This window comes from Zea mays, chromosome 1 (assembly GCF_902167145.1).
Source record: "Zea mays cultivar B73 chromosome 1, Zm-B73-REFERENCE-NAM-5.0, whole genome shotgun sequence".
Classification (NCBI taxonomy): Eukaryota; Viridiplantae; Streptophyta; class Magnoliopsida; order Poales; family Poaceae; genus Zea; species Zea mays.
The window spans coordinates 252,203,862-252,224,316 of NC_050096.1; the positions used below are offsets into that span (position 1 = coordinate 252,203,862).

At 38.0% G+C, this 20,455-nt stretch overlaps 3 protein-coding genes and 2 long non-coding RNA genes across 5 annotated transcripts; 1 reads left to right on the forward strand and 4 right to left on the reverse strand.

The window, feature by feature from the left end:
* Positions 1 to 6,874: 6,874 nt before the first annotated feature.
* LOC103645431 (ATP sulfurylase 1, chloroplastic) lies at positions 6,875 to 8,194 on the reverse strand. Its single transcript, XM_020543737.1, has 3 exons — positions 8,156 to 8,194; positions 7,240 to 7,500; positions 6,875 to 7,048 (listed from the first exon to the last, which is right to left on the reverse strand). Exons 1-3 carry the CDS (start codon positions 8,192 to 8,194, stop codon positions 6,890 to 6,892), a joined length of 459 nt encoding a protein of 152 aa, XP_020399326.1. The 3' UTR covers positions 6,875 to 6,889.
* Positions 8,195 to 8,353: 159 nt separating this feature from the next.
* On the reverse strand, positions 8,354 to 8,803 carry LOC103643633 (uncharacterized). Its single transcript, XR_561131.2, has 3 exons — positions 8,753 to 8,803; positions 8,505 to 8,561; positions 8,354 to 8,393 (listed from the first exon to the last, which is right to left on the reverse strand). It is a non-coding gene; the product is annotated as an uncharacterized lncRNA (long non-coding RNA).
* A 2,639-nt stretch (positions 8,804 to 11,442) lies between these two features.
* Positions 11,443 to 14,297, reverse strand: LOC103645432 (guanylyl cyclase 1). Its single transcript, XM_020543739.1, has 8 exons — positions 14,223 to 14,297; positions 14,063 to 14,132; positions 13,579 to 13,689; positions 13,132 to 13,175; positions 12,292 to 12,419; positions 11,864 to 11,975; positions 11,636 to 11,782; positions 11,443 to 11,538 (listed from the first exon to the last, which is right to left on the reverse strand). Exons 1-8 carry the CDS (start codon positions 14,295 to 14,297, stop codon positions 11,461 to 11,463), a joined length of 765 nt encoding a protein of 254 aa, XP_020399328.1. The 3' UTR covers positions 11,443 to 11,460.
* Positions 14,298 to 14,645: 348 nt separating this feature from the next.
* LOC103645433 (uncharacterized) lies at positions 14,646 to 15,308 on the reverse strand. The gene is made up of 3 exons (XM_020547265.2): positions 15,143 to 15,308; positions 14,997 to 15,069; positions 14,646 to 14,902 (listed from the first exon to the last, which is right to left on the reverse strand). Exons 1-3 carry the CDS (start codon positions 15,277 to 15,279, stop codon positions 14,789 to 14,791), a joined length of 324 nt encoding a protein of 107 aa, XP_020402854.1. The 5' UTR covers positions 15,280 to 15,308; the 3' UTR covers positions 14,646 to 14,788.
* A 4,486-nt stretch (positions 15,309 to 19,794) lies between these two features.
* On the forward strand, positions 19,795 to 20,053 carry LOC109943768 (uncharacterized). Its single transcript, XR_002266847.1, has 2 exons — positions 19,795 to 19,861; positions 19,958 to 20,053. It is a non-coding gene; the product is annotated as an uncharacterized lncRNA (long non-coding RNA).
* Positions 20,054 to 20,455: the final 402 nt, after the last annotated feature.

Consider the following 20,455-nt stretch of genomic DNA (forward strand, 5'->3'; position numbering starts at 1 on the left):
AAGGAATCACAGCAGCCCAGTATTTATTAGCGATGGCTAACAACCTAGGGGCGCATGCAACCAGCCGTCATTAAATCTATAGACCGCAGATTGGGCGGATGGTTATGGTAGCCGCGCGTTTAGCTCGTGGTGCGGTTACGGTGATTCGCTCGGCAGCTTCCAACTAACCTAAGCTAAGAACGCGGCTAACCAGGGAAGTCTACCAGCTTGAGTTATACATGCATGGGAAAGTGGACGTGGGTGGCTGAGCGGTCATGGCTCAGGGTGAGTGGCTTTTTTTATTTTTTGTTTTTTTAGATTTCTATTCCAAATTCAAATGAGTTTAAATTTTAATATTAAATGCTCAAGAACATAAAACTCCGGCATGCAAGATAAAATTTTATGTTAGTTATTTATTTATCATCACATTTATTTATGCCAATGCTTTTAAATGTACAATTCATACACACAAAATAATATAATTTAAGAATAATTTCTCAGGTATAACCCCTCAAATGTATACTCCGGTTAAAATACAATTTATCATTTTTACTTCTCATTTAGATGAATGCTTGTAGGCATATAAAAGATATGTAACTCAAATAATTAAATAAATTGAGTTTGAGATAAGATTTTGCTCCAAAGAAATTCAGTTTAAAATTTCACAAGTCAAATCTAAATTAGAGGCATAAACATCTATTATTTCATTGGTTTAAAAATTACTTCAAAGGCAAGAAAAATTCCTTTTCTATTTCAAAGTTCTCACTTCAAATTCAAACTCCCATTTTGAACTTCAAATTCCCAAGTGAATATAACTTCTACTGTTTACATTACTATTATTTATTATTTTTCCTTGCCATCTATTTATGGGAGGAATAAATGGTTTCATAAACATTCCCTTTCTCATTTACAATTTTATGTGTTTATTTAGAATTGGAGGTCAATGTTATGTTCTCCATAAAATGCTTCACCAAAATTATCATCAAGAGATCAAACTTACCGTATCTATTTATTAGTTACTTATTTACTTTAAGAATATAATCTCTAATATATAATCTTTATTAAAAGGTATTCTTGTTTAAGAGTATCTTCAAATTTATTATTAAAAGGGATATCTTAATAATATTTTTAAGAGGGGTATCTATTGGTCTATCTATTTAAATTCTATAGAAAGATTTTCCCCAAATACCAACAGTGGGATATTAGGGTGTTGCAAATCCTACCCCCTTAACAGAAATCTCGTCTCCGAGATTAGTAACAAAAGGGATATAGAAAGATTGGTTTGTAATTCATTTTTTTAGTCTATAGTTGTTTCTAAAAGTCTAGAGTCTCATTTTTTTATATAGTCAATAGTATGTTATTAGGAGAGCATAGGTATCCAGCTACTTATTATGTAGGATATAAGATGGACATGTTGAGGTAAGAAAGATAGGAAAAACTTCATCTGAAATGTCTAAGTCTTGATTCATCTCGAGATTCGCTTTGACTGTTACATCCTTCCTTGTTAATGTTGATCTTTTCCTCTCCGGTCTTGACCTCATTGATTCGATGTTAGTGTATATCATCAGGGTTGGGGAGTGTGGTTAAGATAGATCAGGATGAGATAGATTACATGATGTAGGTCAAGTTGTTGGGTATGGCCGAGTTGATCTAAGTCACCAATTTAGGCTCGAGTGAACTAGGAGTATGGCCTTATCTTTTGTACCCGCATTAAGTAACTTACTCTTGATTAGATCATCAAAGTTTAGATAAAATCTAGATTAGGTTGGATATGACTGGATTAGACTAGTTAAGATCTAAGTAAATTTTGGATTAGCTCATGGTTGTTATTCTAGAGTGGGATAAATATGCTAATTAGGGCAAAATGAATGCATAAGGATAATATAGAATCTTTTGAGTTCAGTTAGATCTATTAGGATGACATAAAAAAATCTTTTCAAGTTAAGATGAATCTACTAAGGTGATGGAGTATCTTTTAAGATAAGATGGATCTATGAGTGTAGGATAGAATCTTTCAAGATGAGATGGTTATTGATAGGCTAGATACTTTAATAAGGGATAATCTAGTTTGTCTAGTTATTTTTATAAGTTTTTTTATTCATGTATGTATATGTAGGTGCAATTGTGGATATTATTCCACAACTCATCACACTCAATAAAAAATCCAAATCAGACATGTATCACAAGAACAAACATTCAAGCATACAAATATTGACAAAAATAGTTTTGATTTTGTTCCTAAGAGTAGGTCTCCTATTCCTAAAGGTCACTTTAGGCACAGGATTTCAAAGTATGAAATCCACGTTTGTCTTTAGAAGGAAAAGGTAAGAATAATCAGAGTAAAGCGGAAATAGATGAGAAAAGATTAAGATAAGTTTAGAAAAGAATTAGAGTAGCAAAGGTAAGGTTAATCAGAGTAGAACAGTAGAAGGTGAGACAAGATCAAGAAAAGTATAGAAAGAATCAGAGTAAGATAAGTAGGTAAGGGTTATGTCCATTTCTATCTAGGTTTTGTCCTACAGTCAACAATCCTCTGATACCACTTCTGTCACACCCGGGTTTTAGGGGTCCAAAGCCCGGGTGCGAACATAATCACCAGGTGTGCTAGGACCAAGTCTCACACATATGATGAATCATGGCACATGATCGAATGTCACATCTTTATTATATAATAGGAGTTCTATACAAAATAAATAAATAAATAAATAATTACATTATAAGGAGACAACGGTCCAGCAACCCAAAGTTTACTGGGAGACGACGACCTAGATCTCTCACGAACACATCACAGCATCCTTCATGCGCCTCATCCTGCGGTACCTGTTCTTGACCTGTGTGGGGGGGGGTGTGAGACAGCAAGAGTGAGCTCACATACGTTCATCGCTCAACAAGTTGTGGGGAATAATGTGCATGAACTCGCCAAAGATGGGAGCTCACGTGAAGTGTAAGGCTTACCAAAGAGGATGGTTAGAGCTGAGCATTGCTTTTAAAGTTGGTCAAAATTTTATTAGCAATTACTAAGTATAAGTAAATACCAACCCAATTAAATAGTAGAACAGAAGTAACAACATCACCTGTGATGCAATGCATATGACAAATTGAATTTAAGTTCCATAAATTAATCATGTGAGGGTCCGAGCTGCTCATGACCGTGAGCACGGCTAGTATACCAGTTTTACACTCTGCAGATGTTGCGCATCTTTACCCACAAGTCATGTTACCCATCTGCCAAGGGATCGCGACTTCCCATACACCTCTACCGAGGAGGCGAGGCAGGGTAACACTACGAGGCCTTTACAAAGTTCCACTAGCTTCAGAAAACCCGCTACAGTTTATAGGAAGCTCTAATGCAGGGTTCTTGCCTGACCGCCTGAGAGCACCTTGAGGGGGGTGAATAGGTGATCCTGTGAAACTTGAAAACTTAAGCCACAAAACTTGGTTAATCGTTAGCACAATAATTGCCAAGTGGCTAGAGAGGAGTTACAACACAATAACCACAATAAATCAATCACAGAGATGGCACGGTGGTTATCCCGTGGTTCGGCCAAGACCAACGCTTGCCTACTCCACGTTGTGGCGTCCCAACGGACGAGGGTTGCAATCAACCCCTCTCAAGGGGTCCAAAGACCCACTTGAATACCACGGTGTTTTACTTGCTTTTTCTCAATCCCGTTTGCGAGGAATCTCCACAACTTGGAGCCTCTCGCCCTTACACTTGAAATTCACAAAGAAGCACGGAGCAAGGGAGGGATTAGCAACGCACTCAAGACAAGAAATCACAGCAACACCACACACACAAGTCGCAACAAGAGCTCGCAACACAACTCAATGAGTTCACAACTCCACTAGAGCTCTATATGCTATCACAATGAAACAAATGCGCGGAATCAGTGTCTTGGTGCTTAGAGATGTTGTAGGAATGCTTGGTATACTCCTCCATGCGCCTAGGAGTCCCTTTTATAGCCCCAAGGCAGCTAGGAGCCGTTGAGAGCAATCTGGGAAGGCTATTCTTGCCTTCTGCCGTCTGGCGCACCGGACAGTCCGGTGCACACCGGACACTATCCGGTGCCAGATTTCTTTCCTTAACAGACGCAGCCGACCGTTGGCAGACTTGGAGCCGTTGGCGCACCGGACATGTCCGGTGCACACCGGACAGTCCGGTGCCTCCTTCTAGTCGTTGGCTCGGCCACATGTCCCGCGCAGATCGCGCGGCCGACCGTTGGCCCGGCCGACCGTTGGCTCACCGGACAGTCCGGTGAATTATAGCCGTACGTCGCCGGTGAACTCCCGAGAGCGGCCACTTCGCTCGAACCAGCCTGGCGCACCGGACACTGTCCGGTGCACCACCGGACAGTCCGGTGCTCCCAGACTGAGCAGATTCTTGGCTGCTCGAGCCAAGACATTTTCAATTGGATTTTTCCTGTTTCTAGCACTTAGACACAATACATTAGTCCATAAAACAATGTACTAAGTCTGAGAAACATATCTTTATCCTTGGTTTGTACTTTGTCCACCATTTTACATTTAAGCACTTGTGTTAGACACTAAATCACCAAAATACTTAGAAATGGCCCAAGGGCACATTTCCCTTTCAATCTCCCCCTTTTTGGTGATTTATGCCAACACAATATAAAGCAAGTAGAACAAATACAAAACCAATTCAAATAAGAACTCAAATTGTTTTGATTCAATTTTGACATATATGGATCACTCTTTGCCACCACTTGGTTTGTTTTTGCAAATCAAATTCAAATTTCTATCTCTAAGTTAAACACACATGTTAAGACATAAAGAAAGTGACTAGGTGAGTGCCCGTGCGTTGCAACGGGAACACATAATACCATGGTACTGTTATGAGAAAAGGTTTCTTAATACATTTGTGATCATATCCATACATAATTTTTGTTATTTTAATCTGGTTGTTTCACCACTACATTGTAATCATCAGTACCATGCAAACTTTTATATATGATATTTAGGTACACGTGTGTTACTACGGTTTTTAAATGAATTACCTTGTAATTGATTCAAAAGGATCCATAGCAAAAGTACGTAAGCTTACCAAAGTTTAAGAGAACATTAATATGGTTAGATAGATCTTTGAATCTCTTTTATAATAAATTTATAGGTATATGCCCGTACGTTGTCATGGAAGTTAAAAATTGGTATGAAACATATATACGAAACGAGAAACATCACTATAATATAAGTATGTGTCCGTGCGTTGCCACGAGAGTTAAAAATTAATATAAAACATAGATAGAGAATAACAACATCACTATGATATGATATGCAAGGAACAGAATACTAATAGTACGATGATGTTGTCAGCTTAAAAACATAGAAGCTAGTTTCATCACCGATAAGATCATTGTGGTCCAGTGTTCTTAAGTCGGTAAGGTGAGCAAGTAAACATGACCATCGTCTTAATGCCTAGGCGGGCAAGGTGCCTAGAATTATCCAAGCGCTTGGAGGCCTACAAGACACCTTAAAAACACTGTTGTGGTCCCAGACAATAAAATGTGGTTGCCTTAAAAACTGAGAGCATTGACGAAGGGAGCTCACCTCCATCAAACTGCAGCGTGGCGTCACAAATGTGCCTAAAATTCTTGCATGAACAAGAATAAAGATCAAGTTAGTCCTTTTTTACTGAGGACACAATTAAAGTCCTAGCAGTACAGTAGACTTGTTTTCTGCATGAACAAAGCTAAAGATCAATTTCGTCGCCCACGATAATAACTCGAGTTTCTCTCACGGCTGCTTTCACTTGATTCACTATGAAATATAGCAGTAACAACAATATGCTAAGCAATGTCTGCTGCTCATTATGATTTGCATGAATCGAGTATAGGAAGAAAGGTTAATCTAATCACTACAAAAAGACTTGAGTTTTTTTTATATATAAAACTGCTACCGGAAATTGCAGTTGTATACCCAGTATTATGCTTGTGTTATTCAAAGTGTTGTGTTTTTTAATGTTAATGGCAACAGCTCTGCATATCAACTAAGCGAGAGTTCTATATATAAGGAAACATCACACTCAAACTGTCTATGGAGTATTTACACTATTTACTGTGCATACATGTCCTTCTGTGGTTTTCGTTACTCTTAATCTCTTTGATCCTATTCTTACCCACGACTTGGAGGGTCGTGGCATGTGTATTCTCAGTATTGTATACCTCATTGTGCTCTGTTTAACATTAATTTTACATTTCAAGAATTGCCACAGATATCTCGAAGTTATGTGTACCTTCTTTGATCCTATTCTTACCCATGACTTGAAGGGTCGTGGCATGTTACGATATGTTTTCTTTTCCGGCCATTTCCATGTTGTGCCATTTTATTTCTTTTGAATCATGAACATTTCCTTTTTTTCCTGCCATGTAACATTATAGTTCTTGCAAGTAGTGAACCCAATAACTTATTCTCATTGATATAAGTAAAAGATGCTTAAAAAGAACTGGTTATAAAACAGCAGAAGACAGCTTCATGTTTATATCACCAGAATGTATATGTACAACAATCTGGCAGAGGATACATAGCATGTCCTTATTAACACCAAACATTTGATGTGCAACGCTGCCAGCAGATAGGGCACACCACTTACAAAGCACACATTAACGTCCAAATCAAGCCCAGTGTTTTTAAGTCTTACAAACCAGTATACAATCATACAACAACGGTTCTATGTCGCAAAGAACCGCTTGTGCTGATATAGTAGGGTTCCTTATCTGAAGCGCTTCCCATATTTCAGGCTGCAACTGGCTCGCGCAGCTTGCTGCTGCCCTCGGATGGCACCAAGCTGTCATAGTATTCAACGAGCACTTTCTAGCCACCCGGGCACATAAAACCATCCGGGGGACTCTCGCGGTTCTTGGCAAGAGTGCACATCTGAATAAGGCATGATTAGTTAGGATTTGACGAGTGACGACAAAGGATTGGTGCTGAAAATCACAACATCCCAGCAGTTGTGAAAACTGACCTTTGTGCCAGAGATGAAGAGGAAATCATCTTTCCTTGATGGATCGAAGAAATCCATTTTCTTTTGCTTTGTGTCATATGCAGCCACCTGATCCGGAATAAGAGACAAGAAAAATGTCAAGAAAGCAGACAAACAATAAATCTTTCTATTTTCTTGATAACTAAAAACATCAAAGATTGACATGTGTATAGATGTGAAGAAAATGCTAATTGCAATACATTCTTTTACTCACTGGATGTGCATGGAAGGAAGAGATCTGGTCAGGAAGGATGGCATACCTTGAAAGGAAGGATGTTGAGCCTCTCGAGGCCAGGAGCCATGCTCAAAACCTTCTTCCCGTGGTCAGCATCATAGAGGTCCCTTTTCTCCGTGGGATGGCTCATACCAGCAGGATCCCTTCCAACAATATAGAAATTTGCACCAGCATTAATACGAGCCTTAGCATGCCACTGCACCTCAGTTGGCCCAGCATAATGCATTAGAGAGGGAAAGATCGCAACAACAGTTGATTCTGGGTTGAGGACGCCTTCCTCAAGAACCTAGTAGAAATCAACAGTGTTAGAACAGTACAAGAATCAGAACTTGAACATAGTATAGTCCACCAAACCACCTGTTTCATTACAGAAAAAGCTATCATTCAATTCGCACTGGAGTTTTAAGTAATTGTTGTCTTACAGTGTAATTGATATTTTACTGGAATTTAGATAACTTTGGGTACACTTCTCTGGAAGCTTAGGCATATTTCTCTGCGCCAATAGCAATTTCCATCGTTTCTCAAAAAAGTTCCAGCAAAGCGCCTGATTCAAAACGTGCATCCTTGGCGCAGCGCCGAGACACCAAAACCATGAACCAAACAAATTGCTTCAGAAAACATCACATCACTGCATTGTGAATTCACCAACATATGCATGCTTCACGGAGGCGGTTATTCCTCACCGGCCATACAGTCAGCTTGAGGTCTAAATTTTCATCAGTTCCTGAAAAGAATCCAGGCAGTTCTGATTCACTTTCTGAGGGCTCTTTAATGGTTAACCCAAGAATACTGCGAGTTCTTGTTCTAGCATCAAGCATAGTTATTTTTATTCAGAAGCTCAGTTTGATATGTGCCTATTACCTCGCCTCAGGTTATAGCGTATAACCAGCAAACACTACATCTTGTTAGACAAAAAGTCAACAAATAGATCAAAAAAGTACCTGTTCCTTCTGCTTCTGGATGGATTCGATCTTTTTCATGTAGTCGTCTAGGACTTTCTGCAGAATTTGTACGAGAAAGTTAGCTCCCACTGCATCTAACAATAAAAAGCTTTCCAAGAGATATAAGCATATCCTTGAGGACCTATGTGCAACTACAGGAAGAAAAAAATAGAAAATTCATCCTCACTTGTAGATCAGCTGATAAATCTTTCACGTTGTCCTCAGAAAACTTCTTTTCCTACATAAGCAAGTGCAATTTTTTTGAACAAAAATAAGCAAGTGTGGTATATGAGTTTTATTACAAAGCTATGATGGCCCACAAGGACAAGTGACAAATGAGAAGAGCAACCTTCTCTAGTTTATCATAAGCTTTGATTGCATCTCTTCTTATGTTCCTTATAGCAACCTGCAAAAAAACACTTACTGATATCATATTCATTATAGTCCAAACAGGATAAGATAACAAAGTGGAACTTATGTGTAAAAAACAGAAATGCTTAGTTAAAAAATCTCCAAGTAAGAAGATAAAAAGGTAATGTTGGAAATGAAAGCAAAAACATAGTGAGAAAGGTGGAAAGATAAAATTTGGGATAATACCTTGCCATCTTCAGCTAATTTAGCTACTGTCTTTGATAATTCCTGTAGAAACATCAATAATTTCAGAAGGCACCAAATTGCTAAAAATTTAAGAATCAGCGAGGACATAAGAAGTTATAGGTGAGTGCATGTGCGTTGCATTAGATGTCCCCTGTGCAGTTTGATTCCTGACATGCAAATGGTAGGCTAGTAGTTGGTTTACTTTGGTCTTATTTCCAGGTCTACCCTAGCAAAAATGAGATTTTTCTCAAAAACGCCTTTTGCTTCATCTTCTTCTGAAAATTCAACTAACGCAGTGCCACAGAAATGCCTTTTGTCAGAAACATGCCGCGGTAGCCTCACACTATTTACCTGTAATGCAAATAGTACAAATACAAATACTATTAGCAGTATTTACTATTCACATTGCAAGATCAATGAACATCTAGTATTCGAATGGTAATGGCCTAAGACACCAATTTATCATATTAACCTCGGATGCATAACGTCAAGGATGTGAGTTCATACAGTACATTTCCAGCTCAAAGAATTGTTCTCTACATTACTTTTATGGAAAGACATAAGTTAGGTTAGGTAAGTTATCTAGTCAGTTCGTATTAGGAAAATCTAGAGGTCAGTTTCCTAGTTCCCAAAGTTAGCTAGATGACCTCTCTTATAAACGCAGCCGAGTCTTTGTTTAGGGATCAACCAAGAACAAATCAAAGTTCTCAAAAGACCAGCATGGTCAAAGCCTGCTACCACAGAAACAACCCCTGGTTGATGAGGGAACCTATCGCTATTATCAATCATAACAATATTGAATGTCTAATAGCAATAGGAAACTTTATCTATCTTATATATCAGTTTCCTATTTGCATAAGTTCTGCTGACACCTGTGATGGTTGTAGTTTTTTACCCCTTACTTTTAGGTGCAACAATCAGTGCTAAAAGACATGTAGCATACCTTGCCACACTGAGCAAAAAAAGATTTGACTTCCTCCAGTTTTACATGAAGTGATAAACTGCTCATGAAGTGATAAACAACTATATAGCAAATCTTGGATGGCTAGTAAAAATAGAAAGGGAGTTTGACCGAAAATGATTTCGTACGATTAGCAAACGCAGCATCCTGTAACACCACAATTAGCTCTGTTCATGAATAAAGAAAGGATGCGTAGTTGCGGGCTTTAGAGAAGTCATGGGGAAAAAAAGAGGACAAGATTTTTCTGTGGACAAAGGGGCAAAGATGGAACTGACAATCCGCAATGCAAGTCCTAAGGCAAAGAAAAGGAATTGCCCTAGTTTTCTGTTTGCAAACCCCAGAAGGCAGAACAAGCAAGAAGACGACCAGAGAGCTAAGAGAGTACCAATTGGTTTTGCGCGCAGCTGCGTTGACCGACCTGCAATGGTGTCCTCGTGCTCGGTGAGGATGCGATGCATCTCAACAAGCTGCTCGCAGATGGTGGCATAGATGGAGATCTGCTTGCGGAGCACCTCCATCTGTTTGTCGATCATGACCTTGACATATCCTCTGAGCTTCCATGAGAGGCGTTTGGCAAGGTTGAGATCTTGTAGAATGGCACACCAGTCTCATTAGCAATGGTATGTGCAAGGTGGTCTTTCCACAGCTAGGTGGGCCACGTGCGCGCAACCAATCGACAAAGCTTGTGTATTCCTGAGAGATCCCAACAAACCAATAAAGCATGTGTCTGTAGAAACCAATTTAATATGCACATGTTGAATGTCTAACAATTCAACTGAAAAATAATCCCATTGTATTTCATTCATGACATGCATTTTGTACTGTTCAGCCATCTCCCCAACACTATGGCAAATTACTACCTAAACAATAGCCTATAAAAATCAGGAAACCAAATCTAGTTACGGAAAAATTTGAAACCAAACATAGAGCGTTCAGAGTTTATGGTGATGGTACTTATACTATATAGTAGTGTGAGTGCATCATGCAATAGAGCTGAAATAAAATCTGCATAGTACTTTGATATTTCAATGTAAAAAAAGGATATACCTCTTTCACTTGCTTTCCAATGCACAAATTGAGATTTGCTCTAGCTAGTTGCCGCGCTTCCGGTACTGGTAGAAGCAGGCGCTTTTGGCGCATTATTTGTCACAAAAAAGAACACAATGAATTCCTTAGATTAAGTCTTTATCCCACCTTTCAGATGTAAGGTCAATGAGATCAACGACCTTGTTGAGTAATCCTCTAGATATGGTAGTTTAAAGAATTTAAAACATGTATTTATCGAAACTGCCGATTGATTCTTGTCGTCCAACTTTTTTTAAGGCGACCATGGCAGGCACATGCACGGTAAAGGTCCACAACGTCTCACTTAAAGCATCAGAGCAAGATATTAGTGAGTTCTTCTCATTTTCTGGTGAGATTGTGCATGTAAAATTGAAAAGGTTAGTGCCAATATCATCTCCATGATATATTTCGGTAGCATAAGCGCATGCAAGATTTGACCTAGAATGCTTTTGCAGTTGTGATGAGCGGTTGCAATTTGCCTACATCACGTTCAGAGATAATCAAGGAGCAGAGAGGGCTATGCTTCTTACGGTATAGGTTTTTGCGGTGGTTTCTACGGTCTGCTACAAATTATTTATGACGATGATCATCTTCATACACTTTGCCAATGAAATAAGGGCCTGCAAATTTAGTATTATAAACATACCTTGGGGCATCTTTGTGCATATCGGGATTGTGAATCTCAAGAGTAGGCTGTGGTTTGCAGGCATTGTACATTTCGACCGAGGAATACTGGAACATTGCAACTTTGGAGCCCAACCTGAAGTTGACACATCCCAAATAAATGAACAGAAAAGGTAGTACAATACAATGGAAGCGAAATAATTTATGAAATGCAGCTAATGTTTTGAGCTTACCCAAAAAAAAGCGCAGACAATCCGTATTGAGTGAATGCCCACATATTGGCAGCCTTCTAGCGGTTGAGTGGCTTGAATACTAATTCCAGCATCGAGCGCCTTCCCAAATAGCTCGTCCACTCGATCGATGTCTTCTTGCAATTGCTCCTATGTAATGACCATTTTTTAGAACATTATTGATGAGAACTTTAGAAGCCTCGTGCAGTAGAAGTTTGTCAGAACAAGTACCCTACAAAAGGATTCAGCAGAATATTGTGGATTTGCTCCAAGGGTCACGGTACAGAAAGGAAAGCTGACTGAAATCTTGTTTAACAGATATGCTAAGTCAACCGTCCAAATGCTGCAAACAAAAGTGTTAAAGGGCGTCAGTTTTCCAAACAAAAAAATGGAGCCTGCGTTCTTTAAGTATACCTGCATTTTTTGGATGAAGCAACTATTGCATTTTTCTAAACTTATGACTACTCTAACCAAATATTCTCTTATGATCATTGAACAACAGTCATTTAGCTCTGTACTACTACTTTCCTTTTTTTGTTCCTTCTACTTTCTGGATGTGCCATGGTTAGGGCCACAAAATCAAGGTGACAATCATTTGTTTAGTTCTGTTGTACAGCTAATTGTACTTAAAATTGTGAAGTTCCAGTCCTAGAGAGAACCTCGTGGTGCGGCAGAGCCTCTCGAGATCGGCAATGCCATCGCAGCAATCAATCCCTAGCGTCCTGAGCACCATGAGCACGCAAGCGAGGCCGTAGTCCCAGGTGAAGGCCTGCTGCACATGCGGAACCTGCCAGCACGAGAAGTCCATGACAGGAGCCAAATTTTGTCAAGCAAACAGATTTACACTATTTACCTCATCCTAGTCTCCAAATTTTGTCAAGCAAACAAATTACACTATTTACATCGGCCCCAACTTTCTCTGTTAGCCCCTACTCCTCTGTAATCGAACCTCAGCATCATGTGGTAGTCGTCATGCTTGTCGGGGAGGAGGCAGTGCGAGGCGAGATGGTCGCGGAAGGCGGCAACGACTCGCTCATCCTCGGGTGTCCAATATCAGCATCAGGTGCATCACCATATTAGGGTAGCATACTACCTTAAAAACAAGTCATTACCTTCATCCCAACTATTTGCACCAAGTTGACAGCATTTCCAGTCGCCTTGAACATGAACTTTGCCAATGACTGTAAATCCTATACTGTTGAGGTCACAAGGGCCTTGCTGCAACATGAAAGATTAGAATAATGGCAGGTTACAAAGAAGGCATGAAGTCTTCGAAGGCCTTCCACAGTCAAAAGAGTTGAGAGAATCAATATGGCAATACCTTGTGTTTGTAAAAGCATGAGATGGCAAGTGGGAGCCCATAACATAATTGAATAAATGTATAAATTTTGAGATGACAAATAATGGAATAGTGCACATGTTTGTAAAGACATAAAGAATGCTAGTAGCATATGCTTCAACTTCTAACCTTCAACTTCTCAGTCGCAACTGCAAGCTACTTCTGAAATGTTTGAATCTGTTCTTGCTGTGTATTGCACGTTTCCTAAAAATAGAGAACAATTTATGTCCAATAGTTACACATAGGAGACTGGAAGCATCAGCTAACCCTCGAGTGTGTTCATGTTCAACAAGTGTACGTAAAGGGCAGCCAGAAGCTACAGCATGTGCTTGTTCGTAGTCCCCTTCTTGACCTGAGATAGTGCGCTCGTCTGCTGAGAGCACCAGAAAATGTGGGTGGCTACTTGCTCCTGATCTGCTCTGGTGCCCATCTCTTCTATTATGATGAAAGTGTGGCCTACGCACTGCAGCTGCGGCAGCCAAGTGCTGATTAATGGTTCCTTTATGGAACTAACACATAAAATATACACCTGAAGAGGAAAACAGCATACGAGTGTTCATTTGTGTCTCCAACCAGAGTATATAGGTTTTTCCCTGAAGGTACATACCATTTGAGAGATCATATGGAGGTCCAGTTGCTTCAACATTAGCGTGGTTTGATGCATCCCTTGGAAAATGTTCATTGTCCAAGTTAGAAGTTCTTGATTGGTTCTGCAGATCTGCAAAAGCCATAACCATTTTTTTGTAAATTACAAGATATACATTTGCTATTCAGTGAGCAATGAAAAAGTTAACAACAATTCAGTTTCATCTACAACCGCCTTTGTATATCTCATCGTTGCTAAACAATTCATATCAGCTAGCTTCTGCGTGATCAATCATTTGTTCTCCTTCATTCAGCTCCATGTTAACTTCCATATGGCACTCCAAATGCTCCACATGGGAGTAGTTTGACTTTGACCAAAATTCTGTGTTCTCAAGCATTTCTGCTGATCTCACAAAGCGACAACATTAGCAATAAATCAACGGTTATAGGGAAGAAAATTTGTGCATCCTACAAAATCATATGCTAAAATGGCCACATCATTATACCTTCATGGCTTTGGAATAAATCTTCAGAACAATCAATGTTGGCAGGCATCTCGAAACAACCTTGATTGACCTGTATTCAGCAACATAAGAAATACAACAGTCTAAGGTTATACAAGACTCGAAACACAAAAGAAAATATTATATATGATATTTTTCTCACAAAGTCACAGCATTTAGAACCTGTTTTCTTTGCTCCCAGGCAGCTTTGACAGGCACTGTGGGCGTCTCCAGGCATCCGATTTTGGGCACCTGGGGATGACATCCTTGCCTGGCAACGAAGCTGCCTAGGAAGCTCTGAACCAAACGGTCCGTTACTGCATGAGTGCTCAGTGGTGGGCTGGAGGTATACCCTGTATACTGAGTGCTGGCTGATAATAACCCCCAACCCCAAGAATGACCAATTTTATCAAACAAACAAAGAAATATGTAATGCAAGATATGCAAGAAAAACTGAAAAAAATGACAACTCTTAAATTTCTTTATGTTCCATTCCTAGTACAAAAAATAAGGTCATTGGTTCAACAATACAAATATCACCATCTCAAGTTGAATGAGCCATCCAAAGACCAATGCATCGTTGAAAGTACAGAAATCTGAACTGCCTTCATATTTGCAACATATAACTAAAATATATGTTGGCAAATGTTCCTAACGATACTACGAACCTAAAAGGCAATAAAATTAATTAGGATAATAAGTTGAGTATCATTACAAATAAAATCATATCTATCTGATGTGCCTAATAATTTCTTGTATTTCTTCTGGAATGTTGTCTTTGGATTCATTGTCCTTGTACTTCAATAATTCTACTAAGAATTTGGTCCTCAGGTCATTCCCATTCTGCACATTCATTATTACATATCATAGAACATGATTAATAATCAATTATAGAAGAACAATATTGACAAAGTATTAGAACAAATAGGGTACTCACAGTGCAAATGCAGGGTAACCTTATACCATTCCAATCGTGCATAAAGTTGATAACAAGAAAGCCAGATAAATCCCTACAAATTAAAATAATACGTTGTTACATATATGTAGACAAAATTAATAAGTTGTTCGGGTTAAAAAAATTACCAGTTTAATGTTCTTGGAACCCATGTTGGTACTATACGACGCCACATATAAATATCGTCTTTCCATGTAGGATTGGCCAATTCCATGGCAGCATTCATATTATTGGCAATATAATGTATATTATGTATATAATGCATGCTAGGATGATCACCCTTAAACCATGATGGTATAGGCATGGAGTCCATTATATAGATGCTTCTCGTGTCCATGTTAAGTACATATAAGGTGAAGTGACCCATGAAAGAAAAGGGCAATAGAATCTGCAAGTTAAAAAAATAGTTCAAGTAAGAGAAAAAACAAGATTACAAAAATGATGAAGAGTATAGCTTACTTGTTTGCAATCTGAAACATCGTACTCCATGTCAGGCCAACATTCTAATAATCTTGCCAACATGTTGATATCTGGCTTTGCACGAAGGCGAGGGTCTCGACCAAATTTAGTTATGGACTACTTTTTGTTAGTAAAATAATTATATAATGAACACACTTATATGAATATAAAGACTAATTACTTGAACTTACACAGAACTGTAGATCCATGTAGTGGTATTTGTCTTCCAACAAGAACAAGGCATCATTGCATGCGATCATCCGAACAGCCATGTTAAAACAATCTGTATCCATCGGCTTATTTACATCCAATATATCTTTAAGTTTTTGAAGACTTAAAGAAATTGGATAAGGTTTAGTGCTCTGAATCCAATGTTTTCTATTCAATGAACAATTGTTTTTATAGTTAAAGCAAGAACATATGTGTTGAATATTTACCATGCATATACTATATTAAATGAGAATTAACTTACTTTAAATATTTGGCGTTGTCTATCCCCATGATATATGTGCATAATACAAACATCAGTTCTTGCGTGTTTGTTGATGTTACTTTAGCAGGCAGAACATATGGAGATATATATGGTTCAATCTGATGTGATGTATTTGACGATTTAGATAACTCACATGGAGTATCGATTATTTGAACATCACTTGAACTCTCTCCATCTTCATCCACATTGTGGTCAAGATTTTGATGTCCTTTCTTTGTGTTTAATCTCGAGTCCCATAATATTGCAGGTAACTTAAACCTAAACATTGTTATATCATCCTGCAAGTATATAAATTAGAACAAAAGAAACATTGTTCCTATAAATAAATATACGTCCTCTACCTGAGTTACGTTATCAGATAGGGAGGATCCTGTCCAGTATTCCATATAGTTTATCATCCATAGCCCGCAAGATACCCTAATATGAAATTTAACAGATCAGGTGAGTTTCTATGTATATATGAAAATAAATATAACCAATTTTGTAGAGTTGTGGTCACATGAATTTTACCCATCCGTTTGCATTTGTGTTGTGATCTTCTCTATAACTGGCCATGATGCAACATCAAGGTTTGACCACTTGCCTTGGTAAAGCTCTTTATGTTCTGCTGCAAGTTTAATCTGTCTTTCTATACCTTTTAACTATGTGTATATATAAAACATATCAAGATTTATAGATAACAAATAATGTAATGATGAAATAATCATAATATAAAAGAAATGATTACTCACTGTAGTATAAAGGTCTCGGCGATCCGTTATTTGTTGTCCCATAGAATCGAGTACATGTACCTCATTTTTTTTGCATTCAGAACTGCCAGGTACCAGTGAAAATTTTCTATATTCATTGGAATGAACACCTTCATAGAACATACATTAACATTAATTTGTAAATATTGTGCACCAATATATTATATATTACATATATTAAAAATGAGATGAGTTTTAGGTCAACCATGTCAGACTGTAAATAGTCGTCCACCCTTTTTTCAATTGTGTCTTCCTTACAATTTAAGAGCATTTTAGGGTCGCCATCACGCTTAAGCAGACTGGAAATGAATGTGTTCTCCAAGAAGACCTTTCCACCTTCTCTATGAAGTAAATGCTCTTCATCCCTAATACAGTGTATATATGCACTGAGGGCCTGTACACCAAAAGAATACAATTAACAGATCAAATATACATGCTAGCTTTAAATATGTATACCATACTGTATAATATGATAATTATAAATATATATACTTTATATTATTGTATATAATATGGGCATACAGATGTACTTACTTCGCCAGACACTTGGATGTCACCATGAAAAAGACATTCCATATCATTTCTATTTAACCATGCGCTGTCGATGTCCACCACAACTTGTTTCCCCGGTAATGTTTTAATGTATTCAATAAGCTGAACATCTTCTGGGGTGCACTTATAATCTATACAATGAAAAATATTATACGTAATAAGCAAATGATATATGCGAAAACCAATAAGATGCAATAAGACAAGAACAAAAAATTACCTTCAGAGACAACTCGAGCTACATTCAATTTCTTTGGTTTCTTATGTTGTGATATTCTAATAAGTGTGTCCAAAGCATCTTGTTTGTTCTGCTCAGAACTTATTTGACTTGATTCATTTGGAACATCCAAAGATGTCAGGTGTATCACATCTGTATGAGGAGTGAATGAAACATAAGTCTCTTGACAAAAGCATTTTTAGGAGTACTCATAAGACAATATTTACATTTAGGAGTGTAGATAAGAGAGCCTACCCGGTTGTGTCCCAAGATCGGCTTCAGTTGACACTTTTACATGATTGAAAATACAGTCAATGCCTACTCCCACAACATTGTGTGATTGTTTTGCAGCATTACCAACACTGACCTTACTATCCTCGCTCTCTATATCTATGGCGCACAAGAGAAAAATTAAGTGTCAAAAAAATATTTAATATGCAGACCTTAGTTTTTTTGTAATTGATAATAGCACTTACCCAATTCATGTTCATTAGTGTCATTAGTTGACAATTGTGCTGAACAACCACTTCTAGCCACAACCTCATACGATGGTTCAACAGTATTGCCAACATCGATATTTCCTTCCTCCACCACTATATCCATTGTAATTTGGTCTGTACCCATCAGATTGAAAGTGTCAAACATAATTTTATTGACAAAAGTATTTTAAGTATATAAAGTACATCGTCAAATAGCACGAAACTAAATAAAACACGAACTTTAGCTTAAGTTCTTCATTCATATAGATGTGACAAGTGAACTTGTATAAACTTACGGAGGAAAGGGACACAGGCCTGCCACCATCCTATTTTGATTAAGTATACCCGATGCCATTGATCTTATAGGATGTATATCATGGCATTATTGCAAAGATACAACATTGCTCCTTATAAAAATGCTAAAATAATATGAACAATATATTGTTGTATTATTATGACTGAATTTAGAGGTATCAGAATTTAGCAACAAACAAAGTCACTATCAATTTAAAGGTCTCAGAATTTAGCAGCAAACATGTAACTTGGAGTTTAGAAAAAAAAGATAGCAGCAAACATGTAACTTGGAGTTTAGAAAAAAGAGATAGCAGCAAACAAAGATCTTGTTTGCTTGAGCTAAATGGTAGATCCAAAAAAGATGTTGCTCATCAATATTATTGCATTGAAACAAACAAAATAACAAGAGGGAAAATAGGTTTATACTTTGTTTGATTTGCGGTACCACATAGATAACGATTCCATGTGTTTACTCATAGCACCGCACGGGCATAAACCTATGAATACATAATTATCGTGATATTATAGGTCCCCGTTGCAACGCACACACAATAATGGTGTGAAATAGGACATACAAAGATAAATTAACCCTTCGGTCGTAATTGTGATTCTGCCCCTCCTTTGAAAAAGCAGGGATAAATCACAATTACGACTGAAGGGTAAGTTTGTCTTTGTATGTCCTATTTCACACCGTTACTGTCATCTAACTGAAGCAGGGACGGGCTTGTTTTGTTTGTTTTCAAAAAAAGAGGCCCAAAATCACAAAGTCGAATTTTGAGGGGCAAAATTACAGTTGCACTTCCATCTAGGGACAGAAAAACAATTGCCTATATTTGCTGATATGAGCCTCTGAGGTTCCTTTAGTCAAACAAATAACTAAAAACCATGTGAAAAATGTCTATAGCAGCCCACATGCAACAGCATCCCATGCTTCACGTGCATTTGGCCATTTCCTAATCACGCAGCCCCATTCTCTCTCAGCCTTTTCTGGCATGCATGTGCTAAGCTCATGTGTCCAAACCCTTATGTAGTCTGGGCTGTTGTCACTATATTCACCCATTGGCATGTTAATAAACATTTGTGCATCATCTAATTATGGCATATGCATCCTCAGGACAAGTTGCGGTGCTGCCAATAACATAATTAGTAAGTTTTACCTTTTTTTCTTCCTCTTACTTCAGAGATCTTCTAAAGATAGGAACTGGAGCAGCAAACCATGTAGACAGAAGAAAAGCTAAAGGACTACATGTTGAAGTAGTAATAGTTACTGCAGTACTGCACACACTGCATCTGATTTGACTTGTTGTATGGTAAATTGCCCATCCACGCAGGTTTGAACCACAAAGGTTTCAGCCATACATTTCATTTCCTGAATAGCTGTTTCTTCTAGATCCTAGCGCATGGCTGGGTACCAAATTCAGGCTGAAGGCGGCACATTCCCCATGCCAAGACAATCTTTATTATGCCATGACAATGGAAATGATTTGTTCATTTGACTTATAACTTGCTTACTAACAATATTATGAACACTTTTGCTTCACAGGAAGCATAGCTGATGAACTCATGGAAGAAATAAAGAAGGAAGTTGAAGAATAATGCTGCTCCAAGTTAGTTGTGCTTTGCTGTTTATTTATATAATAGGCTGTTTTCTTGAACTGAAATTGCATGTACTATTACTGAGTTCTCTTTACTCTGGTTGGCAGAGTATTCATATATGGTTCCAACTTTGTAAAAATGGGGCATGCTTGTTTTATGTTATACAAGAGAAACCTGAGAATATGGTATTATTTGTTTGTATATTTTGTTCTGACATATATGTGACTGGACGACCGGTGCAGCACTCCTCAATCTGCTCTGAAGATTATAGAAACTGAACAACAAAAAATGAAAATATAACAATTGTATGCCCTTCTCTTAACCTTTAGCATCACTGCATAACTACTCTAGCAGTTAAAGCTTCTTAGACTGTCTCCAGTAGAGCTTGTAAATTAGGGGACACGGTATTATAGATGACAATGTTTAATACTGTTTACGGAGAGAAGTTTGAAATAGGTGATAAGATAGAGGATATAATAGGAGATCTGTTGGAGATAGCCTATGAAGCTGTTTACATCTGGGAAGGCCTTTTTTTTACATGTGGCTTTGTGAGGAGCAGCTTTAGTCATGTTGTGTTTCCAAGTGCTAAGCCATATCTGTTGACT